The sequence below is a fragment of the Rhinatrema bivittatum genome, chromosome 5 (assembly GCF_901001135.1).
Source record: "Rhinatrema bivittatum chromosome 5, aRhiBiv1.1, whole genome shotgun sequence".
Classification (NCBI taxonomy): Eukaryota; Metazoa; Chordata; class Amphibia; order Gymnophiona; family Rhinatrematidae; genus Rhinatrema; species Rhinatrema bivittatum.
Genome location: NC_042619.1, coordinates 100,586,305 through 100,614,153, shown reverse-complemented (window position 1 = coordinate 100,614,153; position 27,849 = coordinate 100,586,305). Strand labels below are relative to the sequence as shown.

The following is a 27,849-nucleotide window of genomic DNA, read 5'->3' as shown; positions in this document are numbered from 1 at the left end:
CTTATATTATTAACTCGGTTATGCAAGGCAAGTTACAGCTAACATTGCAGTAATACAAATAAAAACATACAGCAGAATAAAAGACTATTTTTAAAGCAGTGATATAGAGCCCATTGTCAATGGGTATTATTGAAATATTGTTCTTGCCTTAATATTTTGGCTCAGCACATTTAACTAGTAGTGCATGCAACTGACTCATAGTAATAAGCGCAATTGTGGGCACTGTTGCTCAAAAGGGAACCATGCAAGCCTATTTGAGCAAGAAATTCTGCAGATATTTTCTTTGATCATTACATGGGAAGAAAACAATAAAATATGTCTGAAGCAGAAAGCCTGCAAGGGAATCAGTTGGACCGTTGGATGATCAAGAGGTTAAAGGGGCACTTAGAGAGATAAGGACATCACGGAAAGGTTAAATGATTTTTTGGCTTCAGTGTTTACTGAAGAGGATATTGGAGAGATATCCATTCCAGAGAAGGTTTTCATGGGTGATGATTCAGATGGACTGAACCAAATCATGGTTAACCTAGAAGATGTGGTAGGCCTGATTGACAAACTGAAGAGTAGTAAATCTCTTGGACAGGATGGTATTCACCCCAGGGTTCTGAAGGAACTAAAAAATGAAATTTCAGATCTATTACTCAAAATTTGTATCCTATCATTAAAATCATCTAATGTACCTGAAGATTAGAAGATGGCCAATGTAACCCCGATATTTAAAAAAGGATCCAGGAGTGATCTGGGAAACAATAGACCGGTGAGCCTGACTTTAGTGCCGGGAAAAATCGTGGAAACTGTTATAAAGGAGAAAATCACAAAACATTTAGATAGACATGGTTTAACGAGACACAACCAGCATGAATTTACCCAAGGGAAGTCTTGCCTCACAAATCTCCTACATTTTTTGGAAGGGGTGAATAAACATGTGGACAAAGATGAACTGGTAGATGTGGTGTAGTTGGATTTTTAGAAGGCATTCAACAAACACCCGCATGAGAAGCTTCTAAGAAAACTAAAAAGTCATGGGATAGGAGGTGAAGTCCTTTTGTGGATTGCAAGTTGGTTAAAAAACAGGAAACAGAGAGTAGGATTAAATGGTCTGTTATCACAGTGAAAAAAGGTAAACAGTGAGGTGCCTCAGGGATTTGTACTTGGACTGGTGCTTTTTAATATATTTATAAATGATGTGGAAAGGGGTACAAAAAGTGAGGTGATCAAATTTGCAGATGACACAAAATTATATAGCGTAGTTAAATCTCAAGCGAATTGTGATGAATTGCAGGAAGATTTTGTGAGACTGAAAGATTGGGCTTCCAAATGGCAGATGAAATTTAACGTGCACTTATTAATGTGGACAAGTGCAAAGTGATGCATATAGAGAAAAATAAGGTTCTAACTTAGGAGTTACCACCCAGGAAAGAAATCTAGGCGTCATAGTGGATAATACATTGAAATCATTGGCCCAGTGTGCTGTGGCGATCAAAAAAGCAAACAGAATGTTAGGAATTATTAAGAAGGGAATGGAAAATAAAACAGAGAATGTCATAATGCCTCTGTATCGCTCCATGATGAGACCACACCTTGAATACTGTGTGCAATTCTCACCGCATCTCATAGAAACATAGAAATGACGGCAGAAGAAGACCAAACGGCCCATCTAGTCTGCCCAGCAAGCTACGCACTTTATCCATTTTTTTCCCCTTTTTTTTCTCTCCCACCTGTTACTATTGGCTTCCAGTACCCTCCAGCTAGCTGCACTGAAGAAAGTGAAGAGGGGCGACCAAAATGATTAGGGGCATGGAATGGCTGCCCTATGAGGAAAGGCTAAAGAAGTTAAGGCTGGACAGTTTGGAGAAGAGACGACTGAGGGGGGATATAGTAGAAGCCTACAAAATCATGAAAGGACTTGATCATGGTAATGTAAATCAGTTATTTACTCTCTCAGATAATAGAAGGACCAGGGGGCACTCCATGAAGTTAGCAAGTAGCTCATTTAAAACAAATCGAAGAAAATTCTCTCTCACTCAGTGCATAGTTAAGCTCTGGAATTCATTGCCAAAAGATGTGGTTACAGCAATTAGTGTAACTGGGTTTAAAAAAAGTTTGAATACGTTCCTAGAGCATAAATCCATAAACTGCTAAGATGGCAATTAATAAGCAATAGTAGCTTGTGATCTATCTAATGTTTGGGTACTTGCCAGGTACTTGTGACTTGGACTGGCCACTGTTGTAATCAGGATACTGGGCTTGATGACCCTTGGTCTGACCCAGTATGGCATATCTTATGTTCTTAAACAAGATAAAGCACAAGTATCTTAAGGATTCAGAACATCCATGCATCTGCTCAGTAAAGCCACCACATCAGGAACTAAAAAAAAAGCAATGCACTGTCGTGACCATGTAAGCCTTCTTCTCAAGTCACTGCATTGGCTCTACTCTGCTTCCACATACAGTTCAAATTTCTTCTTCACTCTGCAACCTCTCATTACCTTTCCTCTCTTACTTTCCTCTTCATCCCCCATCCTTGGGACCTCTGATCACTGGACAAGCTGTTTTTATTTGTGCTCTTCACCGCTGCTAATTCTCAATTCTCTTTCCAACTTGCTGCGCCATATGTCTGAAAGAGGCTTTAGTTGGTGTGCCACACTCATTCTATGGCTGTATTCAAGTCTTGCCTAAAACTCACCTTTTTGAGGTTGTTTTTACATCTTAATGCCTAACTCTTGCTAAGCATAGACTTGTTGAATTTAACAATGTTAACTGTAATACACCAATTTCCGGAAATCTCCTTTGTGTCTTGTCTATGTGTCCTGATTGTTGGAGGACTGATAATAGAAGGTCATTCTCCAGCCCAGACAGCAAGGGGTTAACATCCCTCAGCTGTATCACCTGACCATATATGGGAAGGGGTGGGACAGCAAGGGAATCTAAATAGGAATTAACCTGTACTAGTTGGTCGAGTCTCCATCTTCCTCCCTGCTTACCTTGCTGGTCACCCCAGCACAATCACCTGTACAGAATCATGTAACAGAGTATATAATCTGCATTGCTTTTCTCTCCTGGTTTTCCCAAGTAAAGAATCCTTGCATGCTACCACAGAAGAGCTGTGAGATATTTGTGCCTCACAATAAGCATTTCTCCTGGAGGCCTGGGTATTCTGACCCTGAACAAGCAGATTGGGTCAGACTGGTGCCAGAGAAAGAGAAAAATTCCTTCATTGACTACACTGTAAGCTCCATGGAGCATGGATGCTCTCTCATAGGTATCTGTACAGTGCTGTGTAAGTTTACTAGGAATATAAATTTCTCTCCCCTCCCGGCCGGCCTCAACGCCGATAACGCGGCAGACATTGCAAAATAAAAATCTGCCTAAACAGAAAAGCGAATCGCGCCGAAAACGCTGAGCCCCGCCTACTATTCCAGCGCCTCCAATCAGGTACCAGCCCTGTGGGGTTTTAAATTTAGACACACTTGCGGCGCCATCTCTCTTCGGCTTCTGTGCCGCTGCAAAAGGGGAAGGCCTGCGCGATCGGCGCCGAGCCCCGCCGGGGGAAGGTCACTGTGAATCTCTCCCCTCCCGGCCGGCCTCAACGCCGATAACGCGGCAGACATTGCAAAATAAAAATCTGCCTAAACAGAAAAGCGAATCGCGCCGAAAACGCTGAGCCCCGCCTACTATTCCAGCGCCTCCAATCAGGTACCAGCCCTGTGGGGTTTTAAATTTAGACACACTTACAGCGCCGCGCGCCGAAGGAGCGTGACAAAGGGGCCTGCCCCTTTGTCTCGCCCCTTCGGCGCGGCCCCGAGGAAGCCCCGAATCTACATCTTGGTCTCTGGTCTGATTCTATAATTCCATACCATCTTTGTCTGCCCTCCTACCATCTCATACAACATAACATCAGCACCAACAAATCAAAGCACAAACATCACTAAAGAACGGCTTTAACTTTCAAACCCCAGCTATCTACAAAAGAACTGGCAAACCAAACCACATACAGGTAGTGGCACCAGAGACTCCAAGCCCCAGATCTGCACAATCCAAGCCAACTTCACAAAGAAAGCTCGCGGAATTACCAGATTTGCCAGCAGACTCCTCAGAGGAACTGTAAACATCTCATTATTCGTCCACCCAATACCACCAGGTCTTCCTTAAGCTTCCGCTTAACATTCACTCATCTTTCTCCGGACTGCACTCGCCCATCATTCTCCGGACTGCACTCGCCCATCATTCTCCGGACTGCTCTCGCCCATCACTCTCCGGACTGCACTCGCCCATCATTCTCCGGACTGCACTCGCCCATCACTGTCCGGACTGCACTCGCCCATCATTCTCCGGACTGCACTCGCCCAACATTCTCCGGACTGCACTCGCCCATCATTCTCCGGACTGCACTCGCCCATCACTCTCCGGACTGCACTCGCCCATCATTCTCCGGACTGCACTCGCCCATCACTCTCCGGACTGCACTCGCCCATCACTCTCCGGACTGCACTCGCCCATCATTCTCCGGACTGCACTCGCCCATCATTCTCCGGACTGCACTCGCCCAACATTCGCCCATCATACATACAGCACTCTTCTAACATTATCCGCCCAGCACTCTTCAAACCACATTCGTCCAGCACTCTTCAGACAGCATTCGCCTAACACTCCTTTTGACCGTAACGATTCCTACAGTCGTCCACTGCAGCCACTTACATCCCAACATGCACCCCCTCACAATTCCCATCATCCACAATCCCAAATGGAGAACACCAAAGCCTCCTTCCCCCCCCCATCACAATCGTCAACAGAGGCTCAGGCCCATCTTGCTGACACCAGTCACTCAATTCCTTGGACTAACTCTCTTCTCACTCACATTGATTAATGCGCAATCGATCGCTAAGAAAAGTCATATATTCAATGACTACCTATCCGATACAAAACCTGACATCTGTGCTATCACAGAAACCTGGTTAAAACCCTCCGACACTGCGCTAATAAATCAGCTACCCATACAGGATTACGATGTTCTCTCTATTCCCAGACCGAAAAAAAGAGGAGGTGGACTTCTCCTCGCAGCCAAAAAAACACTGGGTCTGACTTTGCAGACTTCCAATAACATATCAAAGATTGAATTTGCCCTATTCAACTCAAAACATCTGACGATCGGCCTAATCTATGCTCCCCCCGGAATACTGGAAGCTGACCCATCCTCCATCATAGAACTTACAGCAAAACACCTAAATTCCAGAAAACCTACCATCCTCATGGGAGATTTTAATCTGCACGTAGATATCCAACCTCATTCTACCAACTGTAAAACTATTCTCTCCTCTCTCAACAATATGGGTTTCAGACAAATAGTGACTGAACCAACCCACAAAGCAGGCCATACGCTGGACCTTATCTTCATAAATGAAGGTATCACAACCCACACCACTCCAACTTGCACTCCAATACCTTGGTCAGACCATAGAATTATATCATCGGTTTTAAAAATAAAAGAACTTCCACCACAATCCACACAACCAATAACTATATCACTTAGGAAACAGTGCTCAGGAGACCAACTCGGTGAACTCCTAGCCAAGGAACTCGAGCACCTAGACCTATCCGACGTAAACTCAGCAACTTCATCATGGACCAACATCACTAAAAAGGTTGCAGATCAAATTTGCCCCATGACAACTAAATCTATCAATCCAAACAAAGACAACAGGAGACCCTGGTTCACACCGGAGCTAAAAAATCATAAACACGAGTTGAGATGCAAGGAACAAAATTGGCGAAAAAACCCATCATCAACCACCCTCCTCATCTACAAATCATGCCTTAACTCATACAGAAACAACATTAACACAACAAAGAGAATATTCTTCTCCAAAAAAATCCACCACCTCATTTTCGATTCAAGAGCTCTTTTCTCCTATGTATCAACCCTCACAAAACCCCCGGCACCTACCATTCCAGACGATCAAGCACTCAATAAAGCGAACGAACTGGCAGACTTCTTCGACAACAAAATCACTTCACTCCTAGCCCCCCTCAAGGGACCATCTACACATCCAAAACACGTAATCAACCTCACCCCCCAATCTTCGCGTTCACCCACTCAACAAACACCTCACTCAACCGCTCAACAATCACCACTCCCAACAGATCAACAACATCGCACCCAAATGTCAAACAACCCAACACTTCACTAACAGTGCTCAACACTTTTGAGCTCACATCCACTCTAGAAATTGAGAATATTCTCAAGAAGATAAAACCATCCTCCCATCCATCAGACCATATTCCATCCAACAAACTGAGTCTGATCACCAACACCATAGCCAAACCTTTAGCAGACATTATTAACTGCTCCTTCACTCAAGGTCATGTCCCGAACCAACTCAAGTTAGCCATGCTCAAGCCGCTCCTCAAAAAACCCAACTTACCCACCTCAGACCCAGCTAACTTTAGACCCATAGCAAACCTCCCGTTGATTGCCAAAGTTATGGAGAAAGTTGTAAACAAACAACTTACAGAATATCTTGACGAAAACAACATCCTCACCTCAAACCAATTTGGCTTTCGTAAGTCTATGAATACCGAATCATTATTAACATCACTATCAGACACTATCATTTTCAACCTAGAAAAGGGCCAACCTTGCCTCCTTGCTCTCCTGGATCTTTCATCAGCGTTTGATACCGTTAACCACTCATGCCTTCTGCAACGCCTAATAGACATCGGCATTACAGGAGCAGCTTTTAACTGGTTCAAATCGTTTTTGGAGAACAGAACATACAAGGTCAAGATAAATAACAAAGAGTCCCACACCATCGAATCCAAAAGGGGGGTACCACAAGGATCATCCCTCTCCCCGACTCTCTTCAATATTTATCTACTCCCACTCTGTCAACTTCTCACTAACCTTAAGCTAAGACATTACCTATACGCGGATGATATTCAAATCCTCATCCCTATAGAAGATTCCATTCACAAAGCCATATCATTCTGGAATAAATGTCTGTCAGCTATCAACAATCTACTCACCAGCCTCAACTTGGTTCTAAACAAAAACAAAACTGAAATCCTCATTATAACACCGGATAACTATACCCCCTCCTCACATTCTAACACTAATCAACATCCGGACACCGCAGGGCTCTCCACCACGCAACAAGTTAGAGACCTGGGAGTCATCATAGACAACAGACTCAGTCTCAACAAATTCGTCAACAACACAACAAAAGAATGTTTCTTTAAACTTCAAACATTAAAGAAACTCAAACCTCTCCTCCTATACAGAGACTTCCGCATGGTTTTACAAGCCATCATACTCCCAAAGCTAGATTACTGTAACTCTCTCCTCCTAGGCCTACCAGCATGCACCATCAAACCACTTCAGATGGTCCTGAACGCCTCTGCAAGAATTCTATCAAATGCCAAAAAGAGAGATCATATCACCCCTATTCTCCACCATCTCCACTGGCTTCCGATTAAATGCAGGATCCAGTTCAAGTCTTTAATGATGATACATAAGGCCTTACACAACATCGCACCTCTCAACCTAACATTTCAAATTCAATTACACACATCTGTGAAACCAACCAGAAGCGCCTATCAGAACAGACTAATCACACAACCGGCGAAATCCGTTCTGAGGAAACGTGCATTATCCACAGCGGGCCCTTCACTTTGGAACTCGCTCCCTCCAGACCTTCGTTTGGAACCATGCCACTCTACATTTAAAGGGAAACTTAAGACTTGGCTTTTCAAACAAGCTTTCCCCTAGAGCCAAGAACTCGAATAAAAGTCTTTTTCAAGCCCACAACGAGTTATTCAGATCTATTATTTTCTTCCTTTTTTCATTCAGAAATTTACACATGCTGACTTCAATGTAAAATCTTGTTTACTTAGTTCTTGTTCAATGTAAAACTTCTTGTTTATTCTGTTCTATGTAAACCGCTATTTGTAGCGATAGTTACTGTTCTTTGTGAACCGGGGTGATATGTATATTATACACGAACCTCCGGTATATAAATTATTTAAATAAATAAATAAAAAACTTAAGTAGTAGTACTAGTTGATGAAGTCATCAGAAGAAAGTCTATCCCCTTTTATATAATGTGGCTGATTTATCCACTCCTTTTATAAAATAAAGTTGATTTTCAAATGGGCAAGTCCATTAGGTCAGGAAGGGTAGGGCATTTGCTCCAGTAAAATAATATAAATACTATTTTGCCACTGCTGAGTGCCATATAGGAATGGTTCCTTTGTTGATTGCTTTAGGCATATTACACATTGTTATCATGTTTTTGTTCTGGAACTTATTTTTTGAAATTGGTAGACAAGAGAGATTGAGAGCTATGTGTGTGGTGAAACAGGAGTTTGACTGTTAATGTTATTACTCATTTGTCCGATGAAACTTCTTTTATTTGAAAACATTTCTCTTTTCCAGGCAATTTGGAACTGGACAGCAGGTGGCAGTGTTCCATAATCCCTAGCAGCTGGAACTGACAGCATTAACTTTAGACAGTCAGATGATATCTCTCTGCTGCTGAAGCTCGAGAGAGCGATAGTTAAAAAACAAAAAGCTGTTTTGTGAAATGCTGGTTAGCGGAAGCTCAGAGAGAGACGTACTAATATAAGACTTACCATACTGAGTCAGATCAAAGGTCCATCAAGCCCAGTATTCTGTTTCCAACAGTGGCCAAACTAGGTGACAAGTACCTGGCAGGAATCCAAGGGGTAGATAGAGTCCAAGCTGTTTATCCCAAAAAGTCCATTAACCATTAATAATGGTTAATGGACTTTTCCTCAAGGAACTTGTCCACACCTTTTTTTAAACGCAGCTATGCTAATAGCTTTCACTACATTCTCTGGCAACGAAATCCACAGCTTAATTATGTGTTGAGAAAAAAAATATTTTCTCTTATTAATTTTAAATATATTACCCAGTAACTTCATTGTGTGTCCCCTGGTCTTTGTACTTTTCGAAAGAGTAAACAACTGATTAATGTTTACTCATTCCATTCCACTCATTATTTTATAGACCTCTATCATATCTCCCCCCAGCTGTCTCTTCTCCAAGCTGGAGTCCCATTGCAGCTGGGATATACAGCTGGGTTTCATATGTCAAACATCATTTAGTGCTGTCACTGCTAACTGAGGGGGTCATTTTTCAAAGCGATCGCATGCAATCACTAAAAAGGGGCGGCGTCAAGACCGGAACAGGAGGAGTTGGGGCAGCACCGGGGCTGACGCCGCGAGGACATCGCGGATAGCGAAAAGCTAAGAACCCTTTTCGCTGCCCATTTCGTGCCCAATAGCACCACCTTTCACAGGCCCGCCCCCCGCTTCACCCTCCCCCCGCCCCCTGTACTGAGCGATTCACAACGCCGCGGTGTCTTAGAAAATCTAGGCCTGAGACAGGGGCAGCATTTAGCCCTGCATATAATCTCAGTGAATAGTTAATGTTACTGTGTAATCCTTTTTCTTTTTCCCATGCCTGATGTTTTGTTTAATAACAAACTCTTTATTTATTAGCACTGTGTTTGCAACTGATTGTATCCTAGATAAGTAAGATACTGGGTGATCCTAGTATTCTGGATGAGTGGTCTTTGAGCACTTTTCTGGGAACTGTGAAACTTCAGATTTGTGGATTCGCAATATTCCTTAAAACCCCTCAAGGATTAGCTTGTGGTAATTGTTCAAAGGCAAGGGCAAGCCTAGTTGATGGGTGGGTGTTTGGTTGCTGGAAGAGAGGCACGTGTGCCTGCTGGGATCCCCAGATGGCCAAGGATTGGTGGGTGTTAGGAATACTGCTCAGACTGCATTTTAAATGTGTGCATGTCAGGCTTATGCTAGAGTTTTACTTTCTGCTTTGAAGAAAATGTAAATGTATTAGTGTTCTATGTACACCATATCTATGGTAATTCCTAATCTGGTTATATGTAAACCGAAGCGATATGTACCAGTACATGATCTTCGGTATATAAAAGTCTTTAAATAAATAAATAAATAACAAAAACCATGAATAATGCACTGCATGGTAGTAGTGAAGCATTGTCTATTGTTTACATTACTGGGCACTGCTGCACTATGATAACAATTAACTGATTTGGTTCTACTTTAATTAAGATTAATTATCTGTAAACTATTTCACAACTCCAAAGGTTCAATGGCTTTACCTATAGCTTGAGATGAATCCACCATAGAGACTCTTGACACAGGTGTCAACATGCTGAAGAGCTGAAGTGTCAGGTCAGTGGTGGTAAGGGAGGTGAACCCTTTGAGCAGAAGCTGCTGCAACCCTGAGAAATCCGTCCATTTTAGCTGCCCTTGCAACTTTTCAAGCTTCTCTCTGTTTTCGACTTTGTCCAGTGGCAGGTGAGAAAGTAATTTGTTCAACAATCGTAGTGCCAACAAGTATTCAAATTCGAAATCAGATTCCATCAGAGCAACAGCAACCCAGAAGATGGTAGCCAGCAAGTTTATTGGATTGTTGATGTGGGAAGGGTCGGTGACATTGTCCTTTAGGGATGATGAGCTCCTGGTTTTGGAGGAGAGGCCTTGCTGTGTGCATGCCTGAATTCTGTCCAGAGTCGCACTGCGAGGTGGGTCCGAAGACTTGTCTAGAACACCAAACTTTTTAGGCACTGAAAAACTCCTCTGATGCCTGCTGCGTTCTGCTGTAGCTGTGCTACCTCCTTGGATCCCAGAGTTGAGGTTAAGCTGTCCTGTGCTTTTCCTGCTTGCAGTCAACTTAGTGCTCGACATTAGGTCAGGAGATGATGAGCTAAAAAGGACAGAAGATTTTGTCATCAGATTTTAGCACTGGCCCCAAAAGACAGTTGAGGAAGCCACTCTTTATTTACCAATGCAAGTGACATGCATTTTTATATTTTAAAGAACAATGTAAAAACAACAAGGTCTATGGTCACTAAGCCAGTGAGTGGGCAAGTTATTCGGCTAAAGTTAGCTAGATAACTTGTCCCACTAAATATAATCTCCTAAAGTTATTTGGCTACCTGTAGCCAGATAACTTTAACTCTAACTGGACAGCTTTTAATGTGGCTAGTTAGGCCTAAAGTTATCCGGTTTTGTGTGGCCAGATAACTAGCTTCATAAGCAGATATCTTCAAAAGATATCTGGTTAAGTAGCACTCCTTTAATAAAACATAAGTTGTGGGACTCCCTGCCTGATTCCCACTCCCCATCACCACAAAAGTTCAAACTCCCTGCTGGCCAAGATTTTCCCTAAACCCCTCTGAATTTTAAGCCATAATGAAATTCTCTTTGTTGGCCCCTCAGCCTTTCCTCTTCCTCCCTGATATACAAAAAAATATGTATTGTCTCCTCACTATCTCCTATATCCTCTTCCATGTCACCACTCTCCTCCTGAAGCCCTTCCACCGATCCAGTACCTGAATCGGGCCCCTGTTTTGACCACCAGAATTTCAGTACACTTGAGGGAATGTGGGGAGAGGGGGAGAAAGTGAGGAGCCAACATATGTATTTTTTATTTTCCAGGATGGCCAGCAGGGAGTTTGGACTTTTGTGGTGGTGGTGGTGAGGGGTGGAGGGTGGAAATCAGGGCTGGAGGACTGCAGCTTTTTTTTTTTTTTTTTTTTTTAAATCAAAGGAGTGCAATTTAACCAGACATCTTTTGAAGATATCCAATTAAGTAGCTAGCTGTCCAGCCACAGAAGCTGGATAATGTTAAGCTTCAGAGCAGGCCTAATGTTATCCACTAACTTAGTTGGATAGACCTCAAATTTAGCTGTTAGCTGGATAACGTAGGTAGTATCACCGACAAGATTAGTGAAAAAATTAGCGGCGGCGATGCTGAAAAGGGCGCACGGCCTACCTGGCCGTCTCAACCAGCCATATCCACCGGCACCGGGGGGGCAGCGCTGAGGATGCTCCCCCCGGAATGAAGAGGGAAAGGAAGGAGTTGCTGGTGCCGCGTCGGCTGGCCTGCCATAGCCCACCCACCACCACCACCACCAAGATCAGCTCGGCGGCAACGCCGAAAAGGGCACACAGCCTACCTGGCCACCTCGACTAGCCACATCCACTAGCACCGGGGGCAGCGCTGAGGACTTGGTGAGGATGCTCTCCCCTCCCCCCCGGAATGAGAAGGGAGAGAAAGGCGTCACCAGCGCCACGTCAGCTGGCCTGCCCATAGCCCACCCACCACCACTAACAAGATCAGCGCAGCGGTGACGCCAAAGGCGCTTGTGCTGTAGGTTGCGTGCACGAAGAAGCGCAACAAAGGAGCTTGCCCCTTTGTATGCCCCTTCTTGTGGACCTGAAGTGCTTTATTCCATTGCACCTTGGATGTAATTGCTACGATCATGAATCAGATGTGCTTCATTACTAGGATGGGGTCTGTATGGAGATTTAAGGAGTGCCCCAAGAAAGAAGCAAAAGAAGGATCAAAAACTTGGTCTTCCCAACAATAAGTACTAACTCTTCTTTATTATATATTATCCGTTTATTAATTCGATATGTTCCATGTAAACCGCCTCCCCGGCGATAGTTATTTCTGTTAAATGTGAACCGGAGTGATATGTATTGTATACAGGAACTTCCGGTATATAAAAACCAAAAAATAAAAAAATAAAAAAAAGAAATCTCTTCCTGCTTAATGTTTACTTTGCTCTTATTAAATGTTCAGTCTTTGTCATAAAAAAAAAATCCCTTTGATTAATGACCTGCTAGCTAGAGGATTTACATCCCACTATTTTTTGCATCTCTGAAACCTGGCTGAATGATAAAGATATTGTACTCTTAATTTAAATTTCCCACCCTAACTATGGGGTATTTCATTTTTCTAGACCTAAATGAAAAGGTGAGGGTTTATTAATAATTTGCAAAAAAGAGCTTAAGCTAGTACCTTACAACGTAGAAATTAACCCTCCCTATGAAGTGCAATTATAAAATCTCCTCAACTAAACATAGGACTGGTCTATCATCCTCCAGGTTTACTACAAAAGATTGCTCACCACTAATTGAATTATTTGCTAAGGTGTTTCCATCACCAGATTCCACCTTAACTGTAGGAGACTTTAACCTCCATGTAGATAAAACACCAAGAACTGCAGCCTGTGAAATGTTTTTTTAGAGTCAATGGAAGCTGGTCCTAATTAGAGTCAATGGGATGGTCCTAATTTGTTTCCAAAGCTACTCATACAGCAGGACATATTCTAGACCTAATATTTGCCAGTGCCAGTAATTGTATAATCAATACTTTTCATACTATATTGCCTTGGTCTGATCACCAATTAATAAAGGCCATAATAACCTTCCTCAACCCAACTCATAAAAGTATAGAGAATAATTTTACTTTTACCTTCAGGAAAAAGACAGACACAGAAGTACTTGCAGAATCAATAGAAAATAAGCTCCTTGAACTACATCAATCCAATGCCTCCTTGGCATTTGATTCCTGGGATCAGGTTGTCAATGACATAGCTGAAAACATCAGTCCTGTCCAGATGAAAACTATTAACAAAGAAAGGAATACCTCTAAACAAAAGAAGCCCTGGTACAATGATGATTTAAGATGCACTAATCAGAACCTTAGAAAATTACAGAAACATGGCAGAAATGCCTATCTTCTGAATCCCTAGGAAAATATAAATCTCTCTTAACAAAATACCGTACACTAACCAATAAAGTAAAAAAAGATCACTATGCTAAACAGATTCACGGGCTAATATTTAATTCTAAATTGCTCTTTGATATTGATAAACATCTAATTAGGTACCTGTCATCTTCCATCTCGAGAAACTATAACTTCTCAAAGGCTGCTTGCAATGAATATGCCACATCCTTTTTAGATAAAATCAATAGGGTAAAAACTCAATTCCCTATCTGTTCTCCCACAATAGCACCTGATGATTCATAAGGCCTGGTTAAGTGGTCCACATTTGACAGAGTAAATAATCTTGAAATCAGTCAAACCACTGCTAAAATTAAGCCTGTTACTCAACCATGTGACCCAATTCCAGCCAGTTCCTTGAAGCAAGTTCACTATGTTATCACTCTGACAATCATAACCTTAATTAATCATTCTCTATCCGAAGGAACTGTACCACATGGATTATATCAAGCTGTGATAAAGTCAATACCTAAAAATAAAACTGGTAGATTTGCTGATTGGGACAACTGTTGTCCAATATCCTATTGTCTTTTCTATCAAAATCATTTGTAAATCATTTGGAAAACCAAGATATTCTTTTGTAAATCATTTGGAAAACCAAGATATTCTTTTCCCAAATCAATTAGGATTTAGGAAACATCATTCAACTGAGACACTACTCCTCTCATTAACAGTCTCTGTTTTATGAGGATTTGAGGAAGATGAATCTTGTTTTCATGTGCTAATCGACTCATCAGCTGCCATTGACACTATGGACCATACCTTGTTGTGCCATCAGTTGAGCAACATTGGGATTGAAGGTTGTGTTCTAAAATGGTTCTCTTCCTTTCTATCTAATAGAACATTCCAAGTCAAACTGGGCAATCATATATCTGATACTTTCCATATTGATACAGGTGTCCCTCAAGGGTCAGCAGTCTCGGCAACACTATTCAATATTTATTTCCCCCAACTGTGCAAATTACTGGTGAATTTAGGAATTACATTCTTCCTGTAAGCTGATGACATACAGTTTTACATTCCATTCTCCATATCATTTGGCAAATCAGTGTCAACACTATCAACCTATATGAAAGCAATATAGCAGAAACTATCACAACTTAAACTAACATTAAACCTTAACAAGACTGAAATAATTTGGTTGAGTAGAAACTCTTCAATAGCTAAACCACCGGCTCTAGACTTGGGTAATTTTCAAATTACTCCCTCAAATCAAGTACGGGATTTAGGTTTCCAGCTAGATGAGAACCTTACTATGAAAAAGCACATCAATAAATTAATTAATACAGGTTACGCCAAAATGTTTATATTACATCAGTTGAAAGCTTTATTACCTTTCGAAGACTTCTGAACTGTATTGCAAACTCTTCTCAAACCTAGACTACTGTAACTCCTTATTTCTTGGTCTTTCCACATGTCTCTTAAAACCATTACAAGTACTACAAAATGCCTCAGCAAGACTTTTGTTAGGAACTAGGAAATTTGATCACATTACACCCTCGCTGATTTCTCTGCACTGGCTGCCAGTACAATCCTGAATCTATTTTAAAGTATTAACGTTAATATTGAAAATCATTCATTCGAGTAATACCGATATGATAGTCGTGACATTACAACCATACACACCGCAGCGAACACTAAGATCTCAAAATAAAGGACTAGTGACTGTCCCCACAATACGGAGCATATACCTGACACATGTAAGAGATCATGTGTTTTCCATAGCAGGTCCAAAACTTTTGAATTCCCTACTTGAGATTTTACATTTGATACTAGACAGAAAGAGATTTGAATGTGAGCTAAAAACATGGCTATTCAACCTAGCTTAAAAATATCAGAATGTAGAGATCTACAATAACAAGAAGGACAAGAGATACTAACTGGTGAATGAGGAACAAATTTAATGAGAGATTGTGAAAAGCTCATTGTACTGATTAATATGTGAAATTTATTTTAATTTATTTTCTGTACTTCATGTCTTATGTCCTAGATCTTTAGTTAATATGCATTGGAACATTTCATTTAATAGATGTTAATGCCTGTGTATGAATACTACATCTCTAACCCCTTATTTGCTGATTTATAGTTATGAATGTTATTTTTGTAAACTGTTTTGATGTTTACATGGAACGACGGAATATAAAATGTCTAAATAAAATAAATAAATAAATAAATAAATACATAAATACTAAAAATATACAAGGTCCGTATTCAAAAGTGTTTAGCCAGCTAACTCAGAGGTTAGCCAGCTAAATGAATATTTAAGCACATATCCAGCTAAATTCTAGCCAGCTAATAAGTTAGGTGGCTAGAATTTAGCTGGATAAGTTAGAGGCGTAAATCAGAGGAGTTGAGTTAGCCAGCTAATTTAACTAACTCCAATATTCAGAGTTAGCTGAATGACTTAGCTGGCTAAGGCTTGGATTTATCAAAATGTACTAAATATTGCATGCGACAGGAAAAGGGGGGTGTTTTATGGTAATAGGCTGTTTATCGCAAAGAGCACTATGCATAGGTATTACCGCAAACTGCGATAACTTTTTCGCACTTTGTGGTAAGTACCACAATTGTTGCAATTCCTACCTACAACCGCTGGGGGGGGGGGGGGGGGGGAGGGAGAGAGAGAGAGAGAGAGAGAGAGAGAGAGAGAGAGAGAGTAGCTATAAGGCCCTCATACTAGGTAGGTATTTATACCTCAATAGGAGGCCCACCTAGCTACTGGAGATGAGGTTTAGGTATGAGTGTAGTGCTTAGGGGCCACTTTGACACGTAGAGTGCGAAGTACGAACAGAACAGTGCACTCTTGTGAAGATTTGATGACCTTCGGAGTGAGGAAACTCACCCAAAGATGAGATTTGTGCAATGATCTCTCAATCTAGCTTGATGTTACACAAGTAGAGAGTCCAGATTTTAACTACACCTTTTTCATTTGCATTAAGTCATGCGATATGGCTTTGTAAATTGTGAAGCCAATCCACTTGGCCACAAATCCTGCCCCAAACTCCTCCCCTTTTACTAATTTGCATCGCACCATGCGAAAACGCCATACAGCACTTTGATAAATGACCCCCTTAGTGTGGTTCGGCCAAAGGGCTGTCCTAAAGTTAGCCAGCTAACTTTAAGATAACCAGCTATATTCAGAAGTGTGAATACACTATTGAATATATCTCAAAAGTTAGCTGGATAAGTTTATCCAGCTACCTTTGCTATCCGGACTGTGTGTGAATATGGACCTCAAATGCTTTTAATTGGTAACAAAATATTTAAAAAATGGGGCGGATTTTAAAAGGGTTATGTGCATAATATATGCCGCTGTGCCCGTCGGCCGGCGCGCGTAACCTAAGCCTGCCTGGAGGCAGGCGCAACTTAGAAGTTAAAGGTAAGGGGGTAGTTTTAGGTAGGGCTGTGGGGCGGGTTAAGTAGGGGAAGGGAGGGGAAGGTGGGGGAGGTGGAGGGAACGGAGGAAGGCTGCATGGCTCGTGGCATACAAGGTGCACAAGTGTGCACTCCCTTGTGCGTGCCGACCCCAGATTTTATAACAAGAGTGCGGCTGCACGCGCATGTTATAAAATCCGGTATAGATTTGTGCGCGCCAGGTTGCGTGCACAAATCTACACCCTCGCTTATGTTTTAATATCTGGCCCAATGTGTATTTATAGTCAAACTTGAATCTCTATCATGGTTAACAAACAGATTTAGAATGCCAATAACTAAGCAATTAAACTAGGATTATTCCAATGCTTACAGTCAACACAAAACCAGAGATTAACCACACTTTATCCAAGCTCTACTAGTTTTAAAAGGATTCATAGTTGATTTCCTAATAAACTGTCTCATAATTACTTGTGTAATGCTCATGACCTAACACCACACTACCCAGTCCTCTTAACAGAACAGAAAAGTATGAACATACATACAAATTTAGCAAAAAATGTATTGTTTTATGTTATTTTATGATTTTATATTGTTCTTTTTATTGCTTTTATGTGTGCTTTATTTATGCTTGCTACTTTTGTAAATCGCTTAGACCACTTGCGCGTTAGGCAAATCATAAATTCAATAAAATGTAAATGTAGGCAAATATTTCTGCAGAACACATTGTAGGTCTTGTGCCCAAAAGTATTAAATTTAAGAATTGGGTACAAGTAATTTCTGCATAACATTTTACATGCATAAATTTTCCTGTGTAATGTTTTCATTTCCAGAAACTGCAGGAAATGAAATCTTTGAACAAAAGCAGCATCTTTTCTTTTCTTTGGTGCTTGGAAAATGAACTTGGATCTCCCTCATGGCAGTCTGCAGTACTGCTGCTTCAGCCAACCCTCAGAACTTATTTATTAGTGTTAGGAATATGACCTAAGAACTCCAAAAGAAAGACATTAAATTGTTTTATAATTAGAGAGCAAGAACTTACCGAGACAGAACAGCCAACAGATCACTGTTCTTCAAACAGTCAGATAAGTTATCCACAGCAGCCTCTAAGGTAAGTAGTGCTTCCATGACATAACCCTGGTAAATATGAAAAGATATTGGGGATCAATATTCATTGTCATTTAGCTGGATAACTCACAAATTATCCAACTAAATTTTCAATATTTCCCATTTATCTGGCTAAAGTTTAGTCAGATAATTTATTATCCATCTAAAATTTAGCCGGATTATGTGGGACATTCTGGGGGTGTTACTGGGCAGAGTTAAGTAGCCGGCAATATTCAATAGTGCAACCATACTAGTGAATATCCCTCCAAAGTCAGCTGGATAAGTTTATCCTGCTAACTCTACAATCCGGCTAGTGACTGAATATTACCCTCAATTTTAAGAAGTAATTTCATAAATTAGAATGCAGTAGTACAAAGTAAATCAGAGCAGGTCACTAGTATCTGAATTAAAGCGACATTTAAAAAATACCAATTTTAACCTAGAACAGACGTACCAAACATGGTCAGTTCATTATATGGTGAGCCAGCGCAAAATGTCAACACATGGGTTTCTCCCATAAAATCGTTTATCAAAAGGTTGTGTACGCTATGTATGTAATTGTTGCGACCTGACGCATAAAATATGTCACACTTGTATGCCTCTCTCGGTGGTTTTAGATTATCTACAGGTTTTTCAAAACTGTCTTTTGCTAGCAGACCTCAAAGACTCATAACTGAGAGGTCCGAATACAGAAGGAGTGGTAGAGGAGATCTGACACGCCCCAGTGGGAGGTGTCATGAATTTAATTAAACTCCTGTGTCTTTGTGGTTCAGGGTTCTTTGGGGTCTCTTTGGCTAAGAGAAAGGTACTGAGGGAGATCTCTCCACCGGTCCTGCCTCCTGTCCTGGGGAGATGGCTAGGGCCCAAGGTCAGGATGCCCAGTCCTTCAGGATTAAGGAGTCGTTTGGGGTCGAAAAGGTTGGAGCCGCTGAGATTTCTAAAGATCTAAGGAAGAGGTCACCAAGAAGAGGCCCTTTCTCCTGATTTTGTCCTAGACAGATTTCTTCAGAGGCTGGAGAAAGAGGATTGTCCTTTGTGGGAGTCAGAGAGAAGACTGCCTGATGGGGCAAAGGTCCCATGAGTTGCTGTCTGAAAAAAGGAATCAGCCAGAGGCTCATTTATTATTGTGAGACATCCAAATCAAGTCTTCTGGATTTAGAGGAGCTGAATCCAGAGGTGCAGATGCCAGGTGAGTTCCCAAGAGGTTCTCTAGTCTAAGAGTACCTACAGCCTGGGAATGAAGAACTGTTTTTGACGAAGACTTTACTGTCTAATGGACTTTATTTTTCTGTAGTAACTGTGTACTAAACCATAGTGTACTCATTGTGATTATTTCCTGTAATCAAGTTACCAGTAAACTGTTTTAGCTTTGAACAGCTGCAGCATGGAGTGTGTTTTTTTGGACTGTTTGCAGAGGAGCTCCACAAAGAAAACCTTTAAGGGCCTTGAAAGACTGTTACTTTGCGGGATGAACCCGGGGGCATAGGTGTTGCTATGGCCCATGACCTCCCATGTGAACCTCTGCGGGCGAGAAGAAGTTGGGGCAGGGGCTACAATTATACACACAAAATCAGTGTCTGCAATCATAATAAGCAGCAAGGACCAAGAAGCCAAAGGAACCTAAAAAGAAAAGAAACTATTGTGGTCAGAAAAGGGAGGAAGAGAGGAAGACTGATTTAGCTTCACATGCAATTTATTTCTGAAATGACCTTAGGAAGATACATCACTATCAGACACACGTCTACCTGTATCTCATCGCCATGTTCTCCAATAACTTCCACCAGTCTTGAAAGCAGATCAGACAGAGCATGTGCAGAAAGCGGCTGCTTTAGTGCCCTGAAGATCTGGAAAGAACGGCCAGCATAGTGTCTCGAGGAGCTTGCAAGTGCTGTTTGTAAGGCAACTTCACTCAGGTGTTGCTCCAAATGAAAACCTGAACAGTGTAAGCAAATGTTACATTATGCAGTGGCCTCTAAATGAAGACAAGAATGCGTTTTGCTAAAACTGAGCCAGCTTTCAACGATATGCTACCAAATCAACAACACACCAAGTTAGCACAGTTCATTCTGATTTCTATGCCCCATTAGTGGATGGTAAACAGATAAGATGGTTACCACCCTCTTTCTGATTTCGACCTTTGCTTTAAAAATAATCTAACATGGTTGAAAACATACAATATTACCGGTAAGTTTTATTTCTAGCTTCCAGTCTGAGGTCACAATTTCACACAAATGGATACCAACTATGGCTTTTCTCCAGCAGGGCCTGTTCAGCAGAACAGCTGAGAAAATATACTTACTATATATACTGTCAGCTGCAACCTGTTTTCCTAATTGTTAATCCCCAGCAACACAGGGTATCGGAAGCCAAGAAACTCCAGATCTCCACAATTATTTTCTTTAAACATGACAAGTCACTGAGAAGCTTTGGACAGTAGCATTGAGTGTTTGTTTTTTTTTTAATTCTCATGTCTGAAGACAGACTAAGATGTCACTAATTTCTTTTTAGAGAGTTGTGGAGGTTGATTAAATACTGTGATTATGAAAAAATAGCCTTAAAGTAGTAATTTTCACATCTGATAGCAGGCAGAAGATGCCAATAGCCACTATACTTGGGTGTCTTCAATTCTAACTTCTGGGAGCAAGCAAGATGGAATGGACTTTACTATGAGGATCTGCCAGGTATTTCCAGGTGACATAGATTGAGCACTGTCAGACAGGATGCCGAGTTCAATGAACCATTCGTCTGACCCAGCAAGGCATTTGTTATGTCCCTATGTTATTATCTGCTCCAGGAGAGGGATTCTACTGCCCTGCACTCACTCTTGAATCCCATGGAAGAGATCCCTAGCCACACACTCACATCTATCTGTTCCTAGATTGAGGTTCCAGTGCCTTGAATTCACTATCCCCTGCTGAATCCAGTGGAGAGGATCCCTACCCACACATCCACAATCTATCTATTCCCAGGGCAGGGTTCCACTATTCCTGCACTTACCTGACTCCTCCTGATTCCTATGGAGGCAATCCCTAGCAACACACTCACGATCTGTTCCTGGGTAGAGTTCCACAGTCCTGATATTTACTGTCTTCTCCTGAGTCCTGTGGAAAAGATCTCTAGCCATGTGGTCACAATCTATTTGTTCCCAGAGTGAGGTTCTAGTCCCTGTGTTCACCATGAACTCCTGAATCCAGTGGAGAGAATCCTTAGCCACTCAATCACAATAACAATCTATCTGATCCCAGGGTCCCTGTGCTTGACATCATTTCCTGAATCTTGTGGAGGGTATCTCTAGCCATGCACTCACAACCTATCTAGTCGCAGGGTAGAGTTCCACAATATTTCTACTGAGTCCTGTGAAGGAAATCCCTATCCACACACTCACAATCTGTTCCCAGGTGGGGTCCCACAAGCCAGGCACTTACCGTATCCTCCTGATTCCTTTGGAGGGGGTGGTAGGCACCCCCAGTAGGGATGTGCATTCATTTGAAACAAATGTGTCCATATTTGTTTCATTTGTGGCCCTCTGAAATGAATGGAGAGGACCTACAAATGAAAAAGATAATCTTCATCCCCTTTGTTTATGTTTCCCATTCAATGCTATGGCCCACAGAAGTCAATGACTCTGTACCGCTGAGATAAAAAACTGGTAACTATAGCCGGCCTTTCAGAAGAAAGTAACAAATCTAGCACTGAAACAAGTACTACCTCCATCTCTTTCCTTACACTATAGATTGCTTAAACAATTGACATTCCTGGATACCAGTGCTATCTTGGTGGAACAGTGGAATCGGGAAGGAGTGTTTCTGCTAACTCCGGCTATCATTACTACCTGTTTCCAGCGTTTCTCTCAACTCTCAGCCAATATGTATTATCGCGAAATGCAGTATAAATTTCTTCGTCGTGGGTACATATCTGCACAAGATGCTTTTAATTCCAAAATAGCATCTGCGCCAAATTGCCAACGATGCGGTTTTCAATCGGGGACCTTGTCTCATGCATTTTGGGCTTGTCCGAAGATACAATCCTTCTGGCGTAAGGTGGCTCAATACTTGGGACTCGTATTAGAGTTACATATTCCCCACTCCTATTATTGGCTATTGTTTGGCTGCATTTCGCCCTTGCGGGTGAGAGTTTTGGGATCCCGATTATTCATTCAGAAAGCCTGCCTAGTGGCGAAAAAGATCATACTTACCTCTTGGAGAGAACCTACTAGCCCCTCTTACTGGGCCTGGCGTAATTGTCTATATCACATGATGCAGATGGAAGCGTCTTCTGTGAGACTTTCACCAAGACAGAAGAAGAAATTTTTGTCTATCTGAGACTTATATCTACAGACTCTTCCTCAGCGGGTACGAAGTTTGATCATTAATGAGTGAAAAAAGTTCGTGTGACTTCCCATAATCTCCAATTACTGCTATATTGATTTGAAGTTGGTGGAGATGCACTGGACATATGACTGTTAGTCTCCTTGGGGAGACGGTGGGGGGGAGTTGGGACAGTTGAAATATGTTGTTTATTCACTTGTTATTATTTACATCTTGTATGCCCGGGGATAACTCAGAAACCGTTGTCTTCAGGGCATTGTAATGTTTTATGGAAAATAATAAAAACCGTTTGAACATACTTTTGTTACAATTTCTATTTGCTTTAATAACATGTCGAGTTAATTTTCGCCCTGCGCCTTGCTTCGGGAGGGGGGGAGAGAGGACTGGCAATCCCCGATGCCCGAGCGTAGGAGAACCATCCACTTCCTGGTACCTGTCATTTCAAATATCATATACAGTAAAATGTCTATACTGTAAAATGGATTATGCTTCATGGATGCGCTTTGGACGCGGCTTGCATTTGCATGCCATTTAAATACTGTATCGAGCGGTATGTGATCCGAACTGTGCGCGCGGCAAACGAGCGGGCGCCTGGCACTGCCGCACTTTTTCTTACATGCCCTTACTGTATCGGCCTGATTAACAGCAGCACAAACACCTTCCACTGCCAGACACATTGTGAAGTAACACAGAACCCTGCAAAAAAGACATTCAAAATCTATACAGCAAACCTAGCATAAAGTAACAGTAGTAACACCAAGGACTTAAACAACAAGAACCTTACCTGTGAAAAAGCAGGACTGTAAATACAGGGTGGCCCATGGAAAAGTAGCCTGCCTCCAATGCACTGGTATTGGAGGCGGGCTACTTTTCCATGGGCCACCCTGTATTATACTGGGTTCCAGAATACCAATACACCACCTACTGGGGAAATTAAACAAACCCGATAGCTATAGATCCCTACACAGACACTACATGCTAGCAGAATCTCTCACCTTGGTCACATGCGCAGAACAGTGACAGATCCTCATAAAATACAGAATAAAGGATCCACAAATTAGAACCAGCAATATGCAGACAAAAAACAAAATGGAAACCCCCAAGAAGCCAGACTCTGTCTACAGTGTAACAATGGAAAAATAGAATCACTGTTCCTCATAAAATAAACAGTAAAATCAAGACACCTAAAGCATCAATTATAATAGTAAAACCAAACTAATAAAATAATAAATATTTCAAAACTATTGACAAATAGAATAACATCTATTAATTAAAATCATATAGATTTTTTTTTAAATTTCCCAAGCACCAATAAAATATTTCACAGCAGCAGACCATACCTGGGACTCTTGATTTCCAGTCACCCAGAGATTGTCGAGGAATAGGGGGCTAGGGGTGCACACCAATTTATTCTCTCCCTCTCACACACACTCACATGTTCATTCTCTCTCTCACTCACATACACACACACACATATATACTCTCATATTCACTCACAACCTCCTCTCACAGATACACACACATTCTCATACACAGGTTCTTAGACCATCTCCCCTCCCACCCCACCACCATGCACCTGCAAGCTCTTACCCCCTAAGATTCCCTGATACACACACAGGCTCTCATTCTCACTGGCTCCCTCACATTCACACACACATACACACACACATGCATACTCTCACTGTCTCCCTCTCACACACTCAGACACATTCACTCTCACTGGCTCCCTGACATGCACACATACAAACAAACACACGTGCACTCACTCTCAGTGGCTCCCTCACATACACACACAAGTACTCATTCTCACTGGCTCCCTTACCCAACCTCCACAGGCAAGCTCACACTGGCTCCCTCACACACACATCCACACACACATCCACGGGAAGCTCCCATTCATTCTTACACACACAGACACCCAGACAAGCTCCCATTCATTCTCTCTCACACATACAGATTGCAAGGCAGGCTCCGATTTATTCTCACACTGCTCCCCCCCCAGGCAGGCACCCCTTCATTCTCACACATACAAACCCATACACACAGACTTTCAAGCAGGCTCCATTGATTCTCTTACACACACCAGACCCCCCCCTCAGGCAGGCTTCCATTCATTCTCACACCGCTCCCCCACCCCCGCCTAGGCAGGCATTCATTCTCTCACACACACTTACAGACACCCATTACATACCCAGAAGACCCCAGGCAGGCACCCATTCATTCACACACCCACATACACACCCAATCAGGCTCCATTTCATTCTCACACACACAGAAACCCCCAGGCAGGCACCCATTTTCACACACAGACTCCAAGGCAGGCAGCCATTCACACACTCACACTCACATTCCCATTCATACACATACACATGCTGAAGATAGACCCCCTTTCTTTCATTTGTCAGCAGCCTCTCTCACTCCTTTGCTGCCGCTGCCCACTGTCACCATCGAGTGCCTGTTCGGAAGGAAGTGATCATTGCTAATGAAGACCATTCTGCTGCCTCCTCTGTGCAGGCCCTGCGGTACTTCAAATTCGCTGGGCTAGTGCTTCCATCATGCTGCTGTTGTATATCACGAGATCCGCAAAGAGAAGGTGCTACCCTCATGAGTTTTTAATACTGTGTGGTCATCACAGACGAGAAGAGTGCATTTCTCTGCTCAGCCGATGGTGGGATGGGGTCCATTGGTGACAGCACGGGCCTTCCAATGTCAGCTATCAGCACTCCTGAAAGCCTTTGTTGTGTCTGTGGACCCTTGGGCTGAGGCGAAATTGGCATTGCTTGCAGGGAGGAGCCCTACAGGTTCTCGCCATCAGAAGATGGAACCAGACGAAGCAGAGACCGGACAGGACCTTCACCTATACCAACCCACGTTCCCCTCGGGATGAACCTTTGGGTGCCAGGGACGGCAAGACTTAGACAAGGGTCTCTGCTGATGACCGGATTCATGGTACATGGTCCGGGCAAGGGTCAGAGGCAGGCAGCAGTCAGGAATATCCAGAGTCCAGGTAGAGGTCAAACTAGGTATCCATCCAAGGAAGAAGAAGAGGAACAGACAGGGATGAGGCAGACAGGCAAGGCAAGAGCAGGTCAGGCAGGCGAGAACTGGAGTAGGCAGAGATGAAGATTGGTGCAGGCTGAAGATGAGGACTTGAACAGCTGAAGATGAAAACTGGAACAGGCTGGGAAGCAACAAGCACTAAGCTTAGAAGCTGCAACTGTTGCTGAGGCAGCGAGGGAAAGACAGAGAGGGCCCTTTATAGGGCTGAGCGGGTGAGGTCATCAGAGGGCACTGTGGGGCTTTTCCTGACAAAGGCTCTTTAAATAAGATAACGTGTGAGGTCATCCAGGGGGTGCAGCAGGGCTTTTCCTGCCATGGGCCTTTTAAATAAGATAACATCAGGCGCACACATGCCTAAGGAGGAGCACGGCTGGTTGGGGCTAGCGGTGTCCTACCACAAGGTGCTTGGTGGTGCGTCAATGGCATCCAGGCCGCGAAGAGAGGCAGCAGGGTTGACCCAGCCAGGGAGGTAAGGGTGGTGGTTCACAGGAGCAGCTTGCAGACTGCCAAACACAACAGTACATAGAAACATAGAAACATAGAAATGACGGCAGAAGAAGACCAAACGGCCCATCCAGTCTGCCCAGCAAGCTATGCACTTTTGTTTTTTTCCTCTTACTTGTTACGCTTGGCTCTTAGTACCTTTTAGTTTTATTTCCCTTCCACCCCACCATTAATGTAGAGAGCAGTGTTGGAACTGCATCTAATTGAATATGTAGCTTAGTTAGGGGTAGTAACCGCCTCAATAAGCAAGCTACACCCATGCTTTTGCTTACTCAACTATGTAATTTAGTCCTTGTTGGTTGTTGTCTCTATATATATATATACTCTTTTCTACATTGCCCCTGCCGTTGAAGCAGAGAGCTATGCTGGCTATGCGTTGAAGGTGAAGTAACAGACTTTCTCCCCTGCCGTTGAAGCAGAGAGCTATGCTGGCTATGCGTTGAAAGTGAAGTATCAGACTTTCTCCCCTGCCGTTGAAGCAGAGAGCTAGTAACACCCCTCTTATGCCCCCCTCCCTGAGGCTTTGGGTTTCCTGGGATACCGTTGATGAAAGTCCTTCAAGAGGTTGGGGTCCAATATGTTGGAAGATGGCGCCCATGAATTTTCTTCTGTGCCATAGTTCTTCCAAGAGATCAAATACTCGATCTCTTTGCCCCTCCAGTGAGAATCCAGGAGTTTTTGGACTTCGTATATAGTATCTCCATCAGCGGCAACTTCCTGAGGTTCAGGGGGCAATTTGGAGGGCCAAGAAGCACTAATGGATTAAGTAAAGATACGTGAAACACATTGTGGATCTTTAACGTAGGCAGTAGCTTTAGCTGCTATATGACAGGGCCCACTTGCTGAAAGACAGAGAAAGGCCCAATAAAGCATGGTGTCAAGCGCATTGAAGGAATTCATAGGCATAAGTGTCAGGTATTTAGCCAAACCTTCTCACCCCTCTTGAAGTGGCCTTTTTTGAGCATCTGACATTTTCTTGGCTTAGGTGGCGATTTTCTCAATCAACATATTGGTCCGTTCCCATAGTTCATGCAGTTCTTCAGCTGAGAGTTGAGCCGCCAGTGAAGAAACTGTTGCAGGCAGTGGCAAGACAGGCAGGCAGAGGCTGTTTTCCATAAACCAGCTGGAAAGGGTAGGAGCTGGTGGCTGCATTGACGTGATTGTTATGGGAGAATTCGGCCCAAGGTAGGAGGGTGGCCCAGTTGTTCTGGTGCTCCTGACATAACAGCAGAGGAAGGTTTTAAGTGTACGATTGATATGCTCTGCTTGCCCATTTCCTTGCAGGTGGTAGGCCGTTGTATAGTCGAGCATGATACCAAACTTTTCGCAAAGAGATAGTGCCAGTAATGTGCGGTGAATTGATCTCCTCTTTCCAATAATATGTGCTTTGATAATTCATGCAGGCGAAAGATGTAGAGAATGAAAAGATGTGCTAATTCCAGAGTGGAATGAAGTCCCAGTAATGGGATGAAGTGTGCCATCTTAAAGAATTGATCAATCACCACCCATATCATGGTGGCGCCGTTAGAGATAGGGAGGTCCATGATAAAGTCCATGTACAAGTGGCTCCAGGGTTTGCTGGGGGCTGGGAACAGCTGGAATAAGGCAGGTGAAGCAAAGCTTTTTGCTGTGCTCAGGTGGGACATTAGTCAACATAGGCATTGATGTCTTGAATAAGTGCTCCATAGATCTAATGGTGCTCATAGTGGAACGTACAAAAACATCAATTGACGAATTGACGAAACCACAGCAAAAATTACAACACTCAAAGAACAGATCACTCAGGAATTTTCAGCAGACCGTCTCCAGGAAATTATAGATAACAATAATAATAAA

The 27,849-nt window shown here is 42.7% G+C and overlaps 1 protein-coding gene across 1 annotated transcript in view; it reads right to left on the bottom strand.

Moving 5' to 3' along the window:
- Positions 1-27,849, bottom strand: part of FRY (FRY microtubule binding protein) — a 496,652-nt gene that overhangs the window by 91,744 nt on the left and 377,059 nt on the right. Inside the window, exons 42-44 of the mRNA XM_029602654.1 lie at positions 19,867-20,054; positions 18,057-18,151; positions 10,164-10,771 (exon numbers count right to left, since the gene is read on the bottom strand). Of these exons, the coding sequence (XP_029458514.1) occupies positions 10,164-10,771; positions 18,057-18,151; positions 19,867-20,054 (891 nt within the window). The remainder of the gene's footprint in view (positions 1-10,163; positions 10,772-18,056; positions 18,152-19,866; positions 20,055-27,849) is intronic.